The 18,071-nt window shown below is 36.6% G+C and overlaps 1 protein-coding gene across 1 annotated transcript in view; it reads right to left on the reverse strand.

The window, feature by feature from the left end:
• LOC119152090 (hedgehog interacting protein) overlaps positions 1–18,071 on the reverse strand; it is an 80,667-nt gene that overhangs the window by 58,663 nt on the left and 3,933 nt on the right. The window contains exons 2-4 of the mRNA XM_037396832.1: positions 14,015–14,210; positions 6,614–6,770; positions 5,634–5,835 (exon numbers count right to left, since the gene is read on the reverse strand). Coding sequence (XP_037252729.1) covers positions 5,634–5,835; positions 6,614–6,770; positions 14,015–14,210 — 555 coding nt within the window. The remainder of the gene's footprint in view (positions 1–5,633; positions 5,836–6,613; positions 6,771–14,014; positions 14,211–18,071) is intronic.

Raw genomic sequence — 18,071 nt, forward strand, 5'->3', positions numbered from 1 at the left:
TGCCCTTTATCACAGTGATCTCATGAGATGTACTAAGGGTATTTTATTACTAGCTCAAGAAACAAAGAAGAAAAAAGAAAAAAAAAGAAAAAGAAAGACCTCTACACAAGTACAAGTGGTAATTCTGTAACAGCAATGTTAAGGATACCTATTTTGTAGGGGATTCTACCTGAGGCACTATGTGAGGTAAAGTACAACAGAATGCAGCCATTCTTGCTGGCTGCACAATTTATGACCCTGTAGTCAGCAGATACACACCAGAGCTATACCAGAGCTTGGTCACCATCAAAAAAAGTAGCAATAAATGGAAAATAACTTCAGGATCAGCGATGACAAGCAACTGAACACGAAGCCCAACTGCAATACCATGCCTAAAGAGGTAGTTCAGTGGGTGGATTTATAAGTAGAAAACTACCATGTAACTACAGGGACTTGATTTCACCATTGGCAGTAATAAGATGTAAATCTGGCTACTTTATACAGTTCTGAGGTCCTTCAATTTGAAAGGATATTGGGAAGTTGAATGATTGTAAGGAAAGACTGCAAATATAATTTAAGGACTAATAGTTCAGCCCTAGAGCTATTTAGCTTTTCAGGAAGTATTCTGAAATGTGATTATAGGACTTAACTCCCAAGAGAAGTGGTAGGCTCTTCCTTTTTTGTTGTTGCCAAATCATACCTTGATGCCTTCCTTTCTCAACAATATATATTAGACAATACATGTTTTTGGGCTCAGGAGACAAAAGAGTGAGTGAAAATTGATGTAATAGGTTGTGTTACATTTTATAATGGCTGCTACTAATCTAAAGGTTTCCAAATCTTAGGAAATAATACAGTTAGTATGATAAAATACAGCCACCAGAGTAAGGAAATTTGGAGAACTGCTACCACATTCAGCATTTTTGTGTAAGTTACATACAATCTTGAGTACAAGGTGACTGATCTTGTAATAATATATTCAGCACTGCTACCTCTCAAGAAATCATTAAATTCAAGTATTTAGAATGTTTTGATCCTTTTTTTTTTTTCTGCTGAGTGCATTATGGGATAGAATTATAGTTGCCCGATACTTTTAAAGCATTTAATTATTTTGCCTGATTTTTTAACAATACATTCAGATACATCAGGACTATTTTTTCTTGATAATTAAGTTCTTAAACATCAGTGAAATCAAAGTATTACCAGTTCAATAGCTTCTCATTTAAACTTTCTGCCGCTCTTCTACTTGGCAGTAGTTTAAAACAAAAAGAAAATAATGGTAGTGAAAATCAGTCCGCAAGGAAAAATGGGGACTAGTATTTTCATTAAAAAATTGTCTTTGCTACATAACTTCGAAGGAACAACTGTAAAATGTTGCTCTGTGACTAACAGCTCTCTTCACCACAACATAATGGAGCAGTAAATCACCAGAACAGGGAAGCAGACTTCTAGTTTTGGTGGTTTGTTTTTTTTCTGGTAAATGCTTATTCTTTTCTTCTACACACATGCCACATACTCAGGGTACTTAGTAATATTAATAGGCACAGGTGATGGAATCAGTATTTTCTCCACTACGCTGGGCTGGCTATATATCCCTAAATACTTGAGCCCAGGTGCATGTCCTAGATTTGAGTTCCAGGTGCATGTCTCACTCATATCCTTACTCAACTTTGGGCCAAGACCAAGGCACACAGCTTCCTTCTTTTCACCACATTCTTGAGATAGGGAAGAAAAGGATAAGTATGCACACATACTGCAATACTTATGTAGCCAGTGTGACATAAAATACATTGGAGAGGGCCACTGATGTTGAATTAGCAACTCCTTCATTAAGATACATTCATGGCTTCCAAAAACTAAGTTGAAAAATCGAATACCAAAAGTATTCCTGCTAATCGTGCTGTCAAAGAGAATTAGAAATTGGGAGATGTGCAGAGAAAAACTGTTTCTCAAGTTCTTCAGAGCTGGTTTTTTATTATTATTTAACCTTCAAGAATCCTTCAATTTCCTCTTGAGTAGGGCTTCCAGGAAGCACAAGTTACCATCATCCATTCATGGCATCTCTCTCTGTTATGAAATACTTCTACAAGCTTGTGCTAATTCCTTCTGAGATACTGGCTGCATATAAAATTACCACCTCTTCTCTTTCATTAGAACTCCTTAAAATTAAATCACATAACTGTCAGTAGATTTTACCGCAGAAACAATTTTCAAGCAGAGACCTCAATGACTTCAAGAAACATTAAAAGCCAATGGACAAATAAAACATATGCATCATGTTGTACCACTCTTCTTGATTTCCATTTATATCTACAGACCTTCACAGGAGTGACTGACAAGAAGCAGCTCCAAATAATCCTATTTATGTGCTTAAGTTAGCAGGAACAGTGAAGAAACCCTACAAGCTTGCTCACAGCAATGTTAGGGCCTCCAAACGAATTTCATCCACACAGGGACCATTAGTTCTATTAGAGGAACAAAACAGCATCTTCTTAGGAGGGTATCATGGGTGATTGCTATATAATGCAGTCACCTCTCCTCCTCTGTTTTTGTACAGTGTTTTCCTCCTTGTCTGACTGTCAGTGCTGTGATGAGTGAAAATGTTGTTAGTGAGATCAGAACTAAAGTTCAGGAGTATCTTTGTGAAGGAAATAAGTCGCTTCTGTTTCTTGGTTATATCAGCCTCCAGGCAGTTTTAAGTATATTCTTTGGAAAATCATCATGCAACAGATTTGCTGCTTTGTGACAATGTAACAATTTATCACTCCTAAATTTCCTCTTCACAGTAGAAAAAGAGAGAAAATCAATGACCGCTATTTCATTCTATCTATCAACATTAAAAATATCTTATTGGGATAGCTGTCCAAAATGCTTTTTAGAGGCATCAATGCAAATTACCTGTCATTCAACCATAGCTGCATAATTTATTTTTTTTTACTTGATACAACATATATCTGTCAAAGTTTGAAAAAATAGTTTTGCTATTGTCACTAGAGTTAAGTATTTGTTCATATTTCGGATACAGAAAAGAAATTAAGAGAAAATTCTATTTTCAGACACTTGGGTATAAGAGACAAAAATTTTACACTTACTTTTAGGGAAAAAAAATTGTTTGCCCTTTCTGGCTACCATTGCTCCTAGGTTGGAAAAGGTGAACAGTTTTTGTTTACTTCAATGAAGAGTCTCTGTGCTAATTCAAGAGTAACATTATATGGATGAGTTATACAGGAATTGACTAGATGCTTGGGTTAACATCTACGAATCTGTGTAAATGAACAGGGGACTCAAAAAAGGCAACATGTTACCTTGGCAAAACACTTCGCTGGAATACAGAGACCTAATGTTGATCAGGGACAACTGAAATTTCGTTGATTTCATTTTACTTTTTCACATATACCACTATATAAGAAGAATCAGGCACATCAAGCAAAATGTATACATTCAAATTAATATATCTGACGCTCCAAGCATTTCTTGAGTAGGCACAGAGAACACATTCGGCGCTTCTCGCACTTTCCTTGTGGATGCAGTATTTTAGATAGTGTCAGGGTTTTTTTACTTGCTGGCTGTACAGTATCTGCACTGCCTGCTGGAAAATTATCTATCCACATAGTATTCTCCATTACTGATTTCTAGTTTTACAGTGTACAACAACTAAGTCAAATCAAATACCCTTCAAGTAGTCTATTTTCATGGAATAATTGCTACTGTTCTCACAGTGATCTCCCATCCTTATAAGTAAAAGACCATGGGCAATGATTATAGGAATCAGACTGCAGGGGATAAACGTAAAAATGTTTTAAACCCCCTTGCTTTAAAGCTACCACTTGGATTATGTGAGTTTTGTTTTATTCTATTTATTTATTATTTTCTATAATATACTCATTCCTCAAATTCTTTCCCCTTTCTATTTAAGAGCTGGAGTATTGCTTCTAGGCACATTCCCTTTCTCCTTACCTGTGAAGTACATAAAGCCCCCGTTCTTGCCAGCCTGCATTAAACACTGCAATACAATTACCCTCAGTCACTGGACTGTTATCTCACGGAATTGAATTAGACTTTGTAGCTTAGAGAACATCAACTTATTTACACAAAATGTTATAGTTGAAACAGGTCCAGTTTAGAGTACTATATGATGGTTAGGGTAGTAAAGACTAAAAAGATCACATCACTGATTTAAAACAGAACTAAAAGTTGAATCTGAATCAGAGGGTAGCTGTTGAGAGTCTTATCAAGCAGGCTGTTGCTTATTCAGAAGCATGGAAAATCAGTTTCCCATTTAGTCTTGCCTCTAATTTCCAGCTGTAAAAGTTTCCTCAAGGAAGGTTTGTTTGGGACTGATAGCAGTTCTGTGGAAATTTTCAGTGTCAGTTTTTCACAAGTACAAGCTATCAGAATTTCCGGTTCAGAAATATAAACCAGCCTTAGACTGATGTTCAAAAATACCCCTGAGAAGTCCCTTCTGTTTTTGTGTATTGAACGTAGTGGTTACCTACAGAGGCAGAAAAGGAAGTGTTCAGGAAATAACAGAATCATATAAATGGCTATTTTCCTGAAAAAGGTGTAAAGTATTTCATTTTTCTCTCTCTAACGCAAACCAAAACCATCTTCCTCTCAGAAAAAGACTATCTTAATTGGCTTATTGCCCTTATAGCTGAAATACAAAATATTTAGTTAGTATGTGCGATGAATTTTGAATCAACATAGGTTGTCACAATTACTATTTATGATTATTCTCTCAAGAGTATGTCAGTATATCTTTCATCCATGAAGGCTTTCTAATATATAGTCCTGACTGTTCTATGCAAAACCTGATTAAAATTTAAATTTGCTTTATATATCTAGATTTTACTTGCATTACCACTCTAAAACGTGACCAAAAATCAACATGGGACAACACTTACGACATTTCTAAAGCAAAATATCGCCCGACAGACTTAAGTACTTACCCGATACCTAGACGTAATTTCTTACCTCTACCCTCCAGTGTATTCCCATCAGTGCCCACTCACCCACCATTCACTCCCCTGACCATGGAAGTCTTCCCATTAAACACAATGAAAGCTGTTGCACCAGCCCACCCGCATATCTGAATTTAGAGGGTCAGTCCCTTTTTACGTGCATCTCAAATACATGCCGTTTTAAAGCAGCCTCCCACCAAGGGCAGCTTGTGCCACATTTGAGGTTAAGCTCCACTGCCCCTTTCCTGGGGTCCCTGAGCACTCCCAGGCCCCCTCCTGCGTCCAGCTCCTGGGGCATTGCTGAGCACCCGCAGGGCAGGAGAGGCCCTGAGCTCCCACTGGAATCGCAGCAACACTTGGCTGGATTCAGTGGAGTGAAAATGAACCCAAAGAATGAAAATATAAAGAAAATGTTGTGGGATGCTGATGTTGGATAGTTTCTTCTGAATTTAAAGTGAGGGGAAAATTAAGGGAAAGAGAAAAATATTATGATGGTTGTTATATGAAGCGCTGTTTTCCCTTCCTGAAACAAGGAAGTTTTTACTTCTTTGCCAGATAGAACTGCAGCATCTGTTGTCATGGCTCTTCTCTTTTATAACTTAAATTAAAATAATTTCTGAAAAAACATTTCATCCCTTTTCCCCCTTATACGGGCTAAAATTTAAACAGGTAGAGATAAGCATAAAATCCAACCTTTATTCCACTTTGAACTAGCTTGTGTATATCCAGAAAAGGTTCTTTGAGTATGTCTCCTTCAGGACTGAAAATCTTCACATATCCTTCTTTCTCAAGAATAAAGAGGCGATGGGATCCATCCCCGCAATGTACTGCTCCGACAGGCTGCCTTAGTCCACTCACAACCTCCTGAATACAGAAGCAGTTGTGCTTGTGTTTTCTAAAAAAATTTAAAAAAATAGTGAGAAATTTCTTCTTTCTTGTAACCATGACACAACAATGTCCCTAAAAGATAAAATTATTGTTCTGGAGTGATATTAAAAACACACTTATACAATCCAGAATAAATTATTTCCTTGAATGTATGCAAGCAGCTAATACAGCAGAAAATCAATTTGAACTTCATTTGAGCAAAATTTGGTTTGTATTCAAGACAGAAAATTAATTCATCTTAGATCTGAAATTTAAAGGAATAGGAGAGAAAAAATTTGGTAAAGAAAGAGAACAGTTTATAAAGACAAAATTTCTACCGTACAATAAATAGTAAATTCTAGCAATTTGACAAAATTTGGCCTCTAAACGCCATTTAAAAATAATGACTTATGATGGAAGAATCTAATTTAATTATTTTCACAAAGAAAAATAAATGAGTGAAATAAATTAAAAATAATGAAATAAGTATTTTACTAATAAACTTACTGTAGTTGTTTAGTAATATTAAATTCAGGTAGAAATGACTTCCTAGAACTCCATGTGATCCACAGGGTGGATCAAACCCGGATTCTAACACCTTTTCAGCAATGCAAATATCAAATGGTACTGAAATTTTGACACTAATGTAACTTTCTCTTTTGATGTACACTAGCAGCAGCAAAAGAAAGTAACATCTGGAAAACACAGCTGCTGAGCATAAGCACACACTGAGCTGTTTCACTGTGAAAACCACAGGCTTTGCTAAGGTTTTTTTTTCAGATTAAACAGCATTTATCTTTATGAACCTGCTGATCTCTTCCTCTTTGTCGTATTCTTCCATGTGGTCCAGGGAGTTAGAAGCTGGCCCTCGCACTTGTTTTCTTGGAAAATCTGGAAAGCATACACCACCATCTTTTCTTGCATAGTAAAAGCAAAACTCATCAGCTGTAGTTTGGAGAAAACCTTAAAAATGCAAAAGAGCATACAAATATTTAGTGTGTTGTCATGTTTGCAGTTTTGTGCTGTCAAACGAATCTTTAAATAGATTATATATTGAGTGGAAAAAGAAGTCATTTTAAACAAAGTGCTATCTGCAAAAAAGGCCTGCTCTGAATAAATACAAACTATTACCTTTTATAGTTTATTCTATTAAACCTTATTTTCAGTGTACTTAAATAAAAATACAAATTAATCCAAAATGACTCTACAGTTCACTCATGAAAACATTAAGAGACAAAGTTCAGAGCTGAGGCTGTGATATGCTTTTCCCTGAATTTAACCCTATTAATCAAGTGTAGTATCTGCTGTAAAATAGCTTGAGCTGCTTTCATTTAACTTTTTTTTAAGTGTCTTGTTGTAGTAAAAATTTCAGTGAAGACTTTGGTAAAAGACACGCAGCAGAGACTTTGTGGAATTCTGGCAGCAAAGGAGAGGTGAATAATTAGCTGCCTCAGAATGCGAGAAGCGCTGCTGAGGACTGCATCGTGCTGACATACGGGTAGGCCTCCGGTTGATTCCAAGCGTTAGAGCGGGTGAACACAGTGTCCTACGGTGAGGTCTGTGTCCTCAGCCCCCGTCCCCTGAAAAGGGGATATCTCTCAAGCTGCATTGGCGCTGGCTTTAAGCTGGCTTGGATGAAAGGCGGTCTTTAGGTTTTAGGTCAAAATGGGAAGGGGTTTGAGGATCCAGGGAAATAAGAAGTTGGTAAATGAGAGCCTCTGAGGAAAAACCCTGCCACTACTGATACTGCATTACGTTTAATGACAGCAAAATTACCTGTTTCTGTCTGCAAACCTATTTCTAGTCATTTCTATCCAGTTTTTAATTATTAGTGTTAAAACTAAGATGATAGAATTTGGCTAGTTATACATGTACTATTTTATAGAACGTTGTTAACATAATATGCCTTAAGTTGCTACCTTCATTCCTCTTTGCATTATTGGCATAATGTGTTAGGATGTACTATGGTCCAGGACATAACTCATCGGATACATAGAATTAGCACTTAATTGGAATTAGAGGCCTAATTTATGCATGGCTTTACCACTTGTGAATAATGCAGTAATCCATAGATCCTGGCCATAAAGCCTCTGGCTTACAACGTACAGTAAGAGCTGATCAGGGACAGCTGTGTCTCGTTGGAAAATGCCAATTCCTTAAAAGCAAAGCTTTTTCAGAAACATTATCAGTTTTGACAAAATTTAGTTAACATGATGTTTCTGGTCCAGAATCAAACTTCTGGTCTAAATGAAAAAGAGAGAAACAGACAGTAAACCTTGTATCACTATACTTCAATGTCTTGCAATTAGGGTGTTTCATTAGGAAGAGGAATATTCAGGTCAATGCCCCTCATCTGTCAGGCAAGAGTTTGACCCTAAGTCTCCCATTTCCCAAGTAAATGTCCTAACAACGACTTTATTAGCTATCCTGGGGTGGTCTCTCTGTGGCTTTCTTCATGGAAAATTTCGAAAGAGTTCAATTTCTTCCTTATGTGGAATAGGAAAATTTTTTAGATCCCAGAATTTTTGTGGAGTGGAAAGCCTTTCCCACCCAACTATACTTTTCATATGCATCTTCCTTGAAAAATATTGGAAAAATAACACGACAAAGCCCGCCCTTGGTTTCTATAAAATAGTATCTGGAAACACATGGTAGAGTGTTGTGGTGTAAAAGTTTAATTACCATGATTTGGAGCTTCAGTAAATATCATCTCTGAGGAGCTGGTTTTAATTTATAGTAGTTATTTGGAGAAAATGGGAGATATAATTTCAAGTGGAACAACCGAAGAGGAACTCTGATATAATCACAGAGTAGTATTCCAAGGCTTGTAGATACAATGCCAAAATCAAAGGTAATCTAAAATCTTGCTGTTGAATTATTTGACTTAAGAATACAGAGTTTTTTCTTTAATAGTTTATTTCTCTAGGCACAGTGGGTCATTCAAGAAAATGTAATAGCAAATTAGAGGTGTAGAATTTCTAAGCATTTCTAGAATTTTCGAAGTATTCCATCTACTATTTACTAAAGATAAACTACTCTTGGCTTGAATGTTATCTTTAATCAGAAGAACTGAGAGCATATTATGATCCTATTGTTTACTCAGTACATATTAATTTCAAATAATAATGGACATAAACTGTCTTGATTAGTGCATTATGCAATGCCTTTTCTTATATGTAAGACAAATCTTTTTTCCCTAAGAAATATTTCATCGCGCACTTAAGTACATGTTGCACTGCAGTTGCCTCTTGGTATTTAGCAAACCCATCAGCAGGTTCCAACAAAGGATAAGGCTTATGTTCTCTTTTCCTTAGAAATGCTAGTAAAAAATTGGGTTTGAATTAAACTATGAAAATCAGTCAGTAAATTTCTAAAATGTTGTGTTACTGAAAGAAATGTAACCTCTCTAAAGACAGTTTCACCTGTGTATTAGGGATGGAATTTTGTTCTACAAAAAACACAGTAATTTACAAAAAAAAAAAAAAAAAAGAAATCTGCTTGTGTTATGTATGTTAGATTCAACATACTAACAGCTTCAACGAAGACAGAGAAGTATTTGCTTCTACTCTCTTATCTGCTTGTAGCCATTTAATGTTTTATTTATCATGCTTAGATTGTAAGGTCTTTAGTGTAGAGTTTGCCATTTTGTTCAGTGTTCGTACAGTGTCCAGAAGAATGGTCCCTGCCAAGCACCCCTATGCAGTAAAATTGTTTGGAGAGAAAAAAAAAAGATCATTTTGCTCAGTCGGATTTTATTCAAATGCAGCTCTGTCACTCTCCTCTATGAGAATTATGCCTAATACGGACTGCAACATTTGGTCCTGTGTGAATTTCTGCACTTACTATATTTTGAAAGACTTATACATATCATTACAAATTTCCTACCAGCTGTGTATGTGTTGACAGAGCAGCGCCCGTGTTAACAATGAAAACTGAAATCACAAAGGAAGATAAAACATAATGTTTAAGTGTTGCATGTGTCAGGTTTTGCACAGGCTTACATTTCTATGCTTTTGAAACTTTCTGTCTTCCAAAACTACAGACTTTTCAGTTAAGGCAGTTACAGTGAAGGCTCTCTGTGTTCATCCTTATAAAAAACTGTAGGAATATGTTGCATGATATCAAGCCTTTTCAAAGGAAAACTCCTGCTCTCAGCTGATCCTCACCTCCTCTCTCCACTCATACTTGTGGTCAGTTATTCCTCACCTTGTATCTTCCTTTTTATACCACCTTCACCAAATTCCACTTTGCTGGATTCCCGGCTAACCCACCCCCCTGCCTCTTCTCTTTGATATATAATTCAAATGTCCTGGTAGCATTTGTCCCGGTCTTTACAGCAAGCCAAGTTTCTGTTCACTCCCTTGTTTGCACTGCACACAGGATTGAATATCATCCACTCATCTGAGTAGACCTATACTGGTTTAGACAGCATCTGGAAGTCAGGATCACCTGCTTTACTCCTGCTATGATCTTAAGCATACAGTTCAGTATCATGTCAAAGAAGCATTTTCCTGGTTTTGGTGTAGGTTGTTGGGTTTTTTTCTTTTTTTTTCTGATTTGTACTTTTGACAGATAGGTGTGAATTTGTTCACAAAACCCCCACATTCTCCTCTCTCTTCTGAACTCTCAGTGAAAACTAAATGAAAGAGGTAATTCCAGACTGATTGTTTAAAAATGTAAGATGTTCGGTGGTAGCTCACATAATTTCCTACTGGTTTTAGATTGAGTAGTGGCCCTCTTCTTGTACTCACATATTGCACATACCTGCACACAGGTTAATCCCCTTGATGCTCTTGTTAGCAGTAGCAACATTATGAGCCACTACTATTTTTCTGCAAGTTGACTATGTTGATTGTGACTATTAGTTGACTATGTCAGAACTTCTGATAATGTTGTATGGGTTGCAGAATTTCTTAGATTTCCAGCACTTTGGATTGGGGTGCCCCTCTTTGGCATTAAAAATTCTTATCAAGCATCTGTTCTGGTAATGCCTGGATTCAGATCTGGGTCTGAATTCACCCACAATCATCTAGAACCCATTTCTTCAAATGAAAATAATGGAGAGCACATAGTTCAAAATCTGTCCCACATCCTTGGATGGCAGAACGCACCGTGGCTGGGGCAGAGTTTTGTTCCTTAGAATATATCACACTTCCACTGGCATGAATCAAGTTTCCCCTCATGCCTAAAGGTAGAATCAACCGTGCCATTCTCTAGTAGCTAAATTAATAAGAAATATTAGACAGCCTTCTCTTATGACCTTGGAAAACTTGTATTTCATATTGATTGAAAATACTTCATTAAGTCATTTAACTCCAGTGTCTCCATCAGTAATCACTTAAACTGAGGCTTACAATAAAGATCAGATGAGAAATAATGACAACAGTCAACTGGGATGAAGCAGTGAAGTTCTAATCTCACAGGCTTTGTGAAACGTTCCACCCTCCTGGCTAACATATCCATACAATCCTAACAGCTATTGTTATTACTGTGTTTGAATAAAGAATCGGGTCCACTTTTTCTCTGGATATTCCTAAAGAAGTCTGTCTTTATCAGAGGAAGTTCTGATACAGTCATAACTGGTGGGCAAACTGCTGTCTTTAAAAGAGTTAACCAAGGATCTGCTAGAGTTTTCATCTTTGAAAAAGGAGACAGAACAATAAATCAATTTCTGGAGCTAAGTCATGAAAAAAACTGATGTATAATTGCCCAGTCTTTTTCTTTAATATGTACCACTAAAATTTCAATTCCAGAACAGATGCTTTCTATCTTAAATCACTAATAATATTTCTCATTTGTGCAGGACTTAAGGGATAAAATTATTTTTGTAGTTGGCAATTTCCTTAAACTCCTTTGTATTGGTGTTCAGAAACAATTAGCGCTCCTTAATGGAGCAAGAGTAATTATTTGAGTTTTTAACAATTGCACAGTGAATCATTGCAAGAGACCTTGGGTTTAGGGGCCTGTTAATCTCCAACTCTCTGTTTAACCCTCCAGGCTAAGCTGAAAACTTAGCTTCCACATATTCTATTTTTTTCTTTCTTTTGCAATAAAAATTATTATGGATATACAGGTCTCACAAGTAAGATGGAAAACCCAAATAAGTTGTTATTTTAATTATTTATATCTTAGAACGTATAAGACTGTTGAGCTATATTAAAGTCCTGTAGGCCATCTTCTCAAAAAGAGGGACCTGAATTTTACTTAATTAATACCTTCAGGAAGTGCTAGTATGGGTATCAACAACCGTATGTACCAGTCAAGTCACCAAATTAACCCTGTTGGTGGATGTAAGTAAGCAACAACTTTTTGTTAGTACAACCCACTTTCAGAACAAGTATTTAGAATGATTATTAGCATCTGATTGATGTAGGAAAAATCCTATTTTAACGGACGCTAAAGTATGTAAGCTCTTTTCCTGCAAAGCACAGTGCTCTGCCCAGTGCTAAAGTTATGCTTTCATCTGGTTATCTTTCAAGGCAACCTGGGTGGTCACAAAAAGCACTTGACATCTTGATGCACTTCAGCAGTTTTACATATACACAAACTTTGTAGAAAAATAAATTTGTCATTCGTCACCACATATGTTGATCTGAGGAGTGAGGTTCCTGTGGCTATAGCTCCTGTGCTGCTCAGCTCTTTCTCATTCTCTCCCTCTCTCTGCTTCCTCTTCTTTCTCCCTTTTCCCTCTTTCACTTTTTCCAATTAAACAAATTGTTTCCTCAGAAACACAGAATTTCACAAAACAACGATGAGGGACTTGCTCTGCAGAATATGCTAATCATTTGCACTAGCTACAAACTCACGTCAAAAAAACTCTTTGTGCTGACTTCTTATACGGGCCAAACATTTAGAATATCTAATCTGTTATCGCTGTTCAGCAGGCAGTCTTGGCAACTGTGATCTATTCTGCTTTGCTTTGGGGAACGTGATAAAGAGCAAGAAACAGCTGGTTTAAGAAAGCCTTAGAAACATCTCTTAGTTTATAAAGAAAATAATAATATTTTCATATTTGAATGGGTTGAGATACATGTTAAACCACAGTAAAGGGAAAAAGTAAGTCAATTCAAAATGTTTTCTCAAGTCAATAAAAGTACGCTGCAAAAAATCCCTGCGCTCTTGGGATTTCAGAGAAAACAAGTACACACTGTACACATGCAATTAAAAAACCCTCATCCAAATCTCATCCACTTAAACTATCCCCTTTACTCAAATATGTTTATATTATATTACAGAGTTGTGTTCATATGTCAAAAATGACTATTCACAAATTCATTTTTCATATCATTATCAACTGTTTTTTCCAGTCTGTGTTGCTAGTAAAAAAAAGAAAACATAACCAGTTCAATTATTTTCTCCTGTGTGGCATTATTTATAAGTAGTGTTTGGACAGGGAAAAAAGCATAGTTTAAAAATGACAGTCTTAAACATATAAATAGTTTACTACTGAGAATACCAAAGATGTTATTTAATATAAGGGTGTATTAAGACAGTATTTCTAAAAGAACCATCTTCTGTGGTTATTTTGTTGATATAGTTACAAGTGATAGCACACATTTGGTGACTGCTTAGACAACACAGGTCAAATTCTGGTTTTGGTTATGTCCAGCTAACTCTACTGACTATAGTGAGGAAGTGTTAGGTTAGTTAAGAATTTGGTTGTTAACAGCGTGTTGGAAGTGATTCAGAGATCACAGAAGTCTATCGAATGGCTTCCTTTGATTTCAATGGGCTTCAAACCCTGTGGAAAAAACATCAGTTTCTAGGGTAACAAAACCAGAAAAAACACTTTACTCATCAGCTTTTAGAGTCTACAGCAAACAGCCAGCATCCTTTATTTCTTGCATTTTAAAGCTATTGATCATTTAGAATAGCCTTTTGGATGCCCAGCTGCTTGTTTACATGATTTGAATGAGCATGCTAATGTTTCAGCAAAGGTAATAGTTTCAGGTGCCTTTGCCAACAAATAATCCTGGGTTTCATGGAGGGTTTAATAGAAGGGTGGCGAGAAAGTGCTCAAAATATTTCCCTCACTACACTACACAACCATGGTGAAGACCCTGAGACATTCTGTCTTTCCTTGGGCAAACCCCCCTGGATATCAACAGGGATTTTACCTAGTGAAGAGCTGGATCTGTAACTGCTCAGGCAACATCAACATTTCAAAGCAGACATCCTTTAGCCCCATATTTTTCAATTGGTTTTACCTGGTATGTGACCTCTGCAAGTATAATAGAATTCTTTACAATAGTCTTTGCACAGGTAGGGAAGAGTTAGTTCTCTCTCGGGTGTTTCCCCCTTCTCAGGTGAGTGGAATAGGTTCTGAGCATGAGGTGAGCAGTGTGCACATTTGATTTCCTCCAGTAGCTTCGCACATTCTGTGTTGTTGGTAACAGAAAGTATCTGCAAGCCACAAACCAGAAACAAATAAGCATATGACCTGTTTCCCCATCCTACACAAAAAAAAAATTGCATGATCTAATGTAATAAATAATGCTAGTGGAACCATACAGTTAGTATAAATGCATCATGTTTCATGTCACTGTTCCGGAAGTGCAGAAATTATTACTATTGAATGTGCAATATGTCATTAGTACAGTGAGATTTTAAGCGCTTGCTTCTCTCTCCCAGATAAGAATAACAGTACTCGAGTTATTTTATGGACTCATGCCTGCAATCTCTTAATCATGTAGGCAGTCTCTGAACTAGAGGGATCATTTACATAAGGAGAAGCTACAGCAGCAGGCCTTCTACCCACTTCTCTTATGAGAAATACTTAAAAACCTAACTTGTAAAGTGACCTGTCCAAGCATTTAAAGACTAAAACTCCTACCATCAAAACACATCAGGAAAACTACACCGTGGTCTTTTCTAAATAGGTGTATCTTGAACAATACCCCGGTCTGGCTACTGAAATGGCTGCTGTGGAGTTCAGCAGGTGCCTTGGCTTCTTCACATTTTAAATCCTGCTCTGCTTTTTGCTTTCTCTGAGGCAAACTACTTGGAGGTAGGAAAAGCTGCATGTTTTCAGACATTTCACTTTGTAAGTGAAAAAGTAGAATTTTTAACATCTTGTTTGTCTGAATATCGAAACAGTAACTTTGTCCTGAAAAAAAGAGCATATATTATGCATAGTAGTTGAAGGAGCACGAAACCACGATTGATGATGTGTTTAAGTAAACACAGGAGCCTAAGGAGCGCAATGTCATCAAATCGTGAAAAATAATGGAAAACAGCATAGTCGTCTTTATTAGTCTTTGAATACAGTGCACTTTGTTAATCTATTGTTAACCACATTGATTGTTTTTTGATCATTCATCCCAATGGTGGGTAGTGGGAAATGTGTTCTCAGTTGAGAGGGACTGAATCTGATCCAATGCAAAAACAAAACTCAGGTTCTTTCTGCTATTTGTTTAATGCAGTTTTAAACAAAGACTGTAAGACACTTCTATTAAGAAATATTAATGCAGTAAATATTCGCATTTTGTAAAATTTGTAAATATTTGTAAACAGCACATTTGAAAACAGTGACACCGTTTTGCTAAAGTTTGTATCTCTGAGTTGATTTGTAGAAGGACTTTTGAATGTCATTCCCTTGCAACATAACATTGTAGGGAATTGCCTAAATTGCTTTTGATAAAATAAGTTATTCAATGCATGAGGACTCTTCATATGTTTGAGTAGAGCTGTCTTATAGGTCGGCTCTCTTCTAGGATGCAGTACTTCGATAACACAGTTCTGAACTCAGCATTTTATTTATGGACCATAATTACATAAACCTCAAACAAGAGAAATGCACTCTCCATTGTTTTGAAGAGATAGATATTCAAAATATTACACAATATATGGCCTGTACAGTTACACAAAATCCTATTTAAAGGAACCTTAATTTAGAAGATGAACCGTTTCCAGGACGATTTAGTCTTACCATATATACATTGTCCAAAGGCCATCTGAAACATGTACTAAAGTTTAGCAGCGTAAGCTGAGCCACTGATAAGAAGAACACTGTTTGGCTTCTACACTTATTCTGGAAGAGCTGCCATTGGCTTCTAAACCGATTTCTCCAGATTTGCCAGGATTGTTAAATGCATTAAATGTTCTGTTCTTTAGACTATCTGTCCTCAGACTATCCTTGGCTTCATAACACCTGCAATTAAGTAATGTGACTAACATCTGGCACATATGGTTTAGTATCTCTCTTCAGACCCTTCTTGGGAATATAATTGTCTCGTATCTTCTTTTGGAAAGGGTTTCCCTACCTTTGTTTTATTTTTAAACCTTGAAGACAGTAATCGATTAATTGCATGTTGCATGTATGGCAAAAGGTTTGCATTGGTCCTGAATTCTTTGGGGAATTCTTTTCCACAGTGGCAGCCCCTTCTCTCCTGAAAAGGTTTAGACTCTTCTTGGTAGACTGCTCATTTGGGCATAGCAGCAGAACTGTTAACCTTAATCTTCCTTCTTGAATTTCAGATGTTCTAGATATGGTAGATCTGAAGGAAAATGCCTTGAAGGCAAGAACTAAAAATGTAATGATAACCAAAGTATAACCAAAATACACAATAATAAAACGTTGAACTTAATACTGCCTAGGATTGCAATGCAGGTAGTAGAGATCAGACTTTACATGCTTGCAGTAGTTGACACTGCTGAGGCAATCCTCTGCATTAGCTGGACTTTCTTAAGGGACGATGGCATCCTGACCTTGTTACTTTGCGTTACTGTGGTTCTGATGCTGTGGCCTGTATAATTCAGTCATGTCACTGTCTGCCAAATAGAACAAAGCCTGAAGCCGACAGGGGATGATCGAAAGCACTGTCCATAACTGCTACTTTTTAAGAACGTTATGTCACCAAGAAGCTGAGAGCTCTCCTAAAGTAAGGATGAAATGACCTGTTTTGGTGTTTCAACCACAGGATAGTGCACCACTACTAGACTTGGCAATGTTCTTGCATACACTCAGTAGTATCACCTGCTTTGCAAAAGTCTCAGATGTTTTCATCAGGGAGTTGATCTCAGGCAGTAGGCTTTCTTGTGGTAGCAGTATGATAGTGTGTTTAGAAGTACAAGTAAACATGAGGTATTACTAGGTAAATAACTCAGTGTGTTTATTGAATTAACTCCACATTGATGCAGACAGAAAACTGCACTTCTGCTGGAAGACTCCAGAACACATTGTGAACAGGGGAAAAAAATTACAGGATAGCAATGCTAATTTACTGTTTCTTGTGGAAAACGTAATTGACGTTGCCTGGTGATACAGGAGAAGTAATGCTTGCCAACATTTCAGTCCTCAAAGTTAAGACAAAAGGATCCTAATCCCCCTGAGCAGCTGCTATCCAGGAATTAACCACAGGAATTCACCCCCTCATGTAATTTCTGGAATGAATCTTGGTCATATAATAGCTAATCGGAAGATTAAGGAATGAGAGTCAATCAATTATCTGAACATCAAGTACAGTGTTATTTAACTTTTAGAATGCTCAAGGAAAATAGGGTGGTAACATTTGCTCTGTGTGAGGTCTGATGTATAACTCTGTCCTGGCTGGGAGATAGGACAACTGTTCTATTCCAAATTTCAGTAAATCGATAATGTATTTGTCCTGGAGTATATTAAACCAGCTTTAAGAGAAAGCTGAAATACTTATTTGAATGAAGCTTTTTCTGTTGGATCTGTACTTTGAAAATGACCTTAAAGCTGACAATGGCTTTGGTCTCTTGAAGAAATGTAAACTGATTTCCTGCTTCAATTTTTAAAGTTGTATGTGAAACCATCAAACTGCAGTGGTTTAAACTAACTGTGCTCTGGAAAATATGTAAAACTTCCAAACATTTATTGCAACATGCCTAATAATGATTATGCCTGCTGCTGACTAATTTACAACATCTGTAAGATCATCCTTTAATCTCTAGCCACATGAAAGCAAAACGAGTAGACTAAAGGTAAGATAAATCCTGGAATGCGCAGGAAAGCACAGCATACTAAATGGGTTTATCAACAGAAAGAATAGTGCAAAGAAGAAGAAAAAGAAGACAACACAATAGACAGAAATTCTTTACATTGAATATTGTAATCTGTTTTGTGTGCTGTCATATTTAGTTTGAGAAAGGCAATATAATTTTAATGTTAACAGAAAAAAACCCAGTGAAGTAAGCCATTGCATTAAGCCGTATTTGATATACAAGCATTTATGTCTAAAAATCATATGCTTAGGAGATTGTTCAGCTGTTGGGTTGAACATATGCTTCTTCTGTATTATA

Source organism: Falco rusticolus, chromosome 1, assembly GCF_015220075.1.
Source record: "Falco rusticolus isolate bFalRus1 chromosome 1, bFalRus1.pri, whole genome shotgun sequence".
NCBI classification, from domain to species: Eukaryota; Metazoa; Chordata; class Aves; order Falconiformes; family Falconidae; genus Falco; species Falco rusticolus.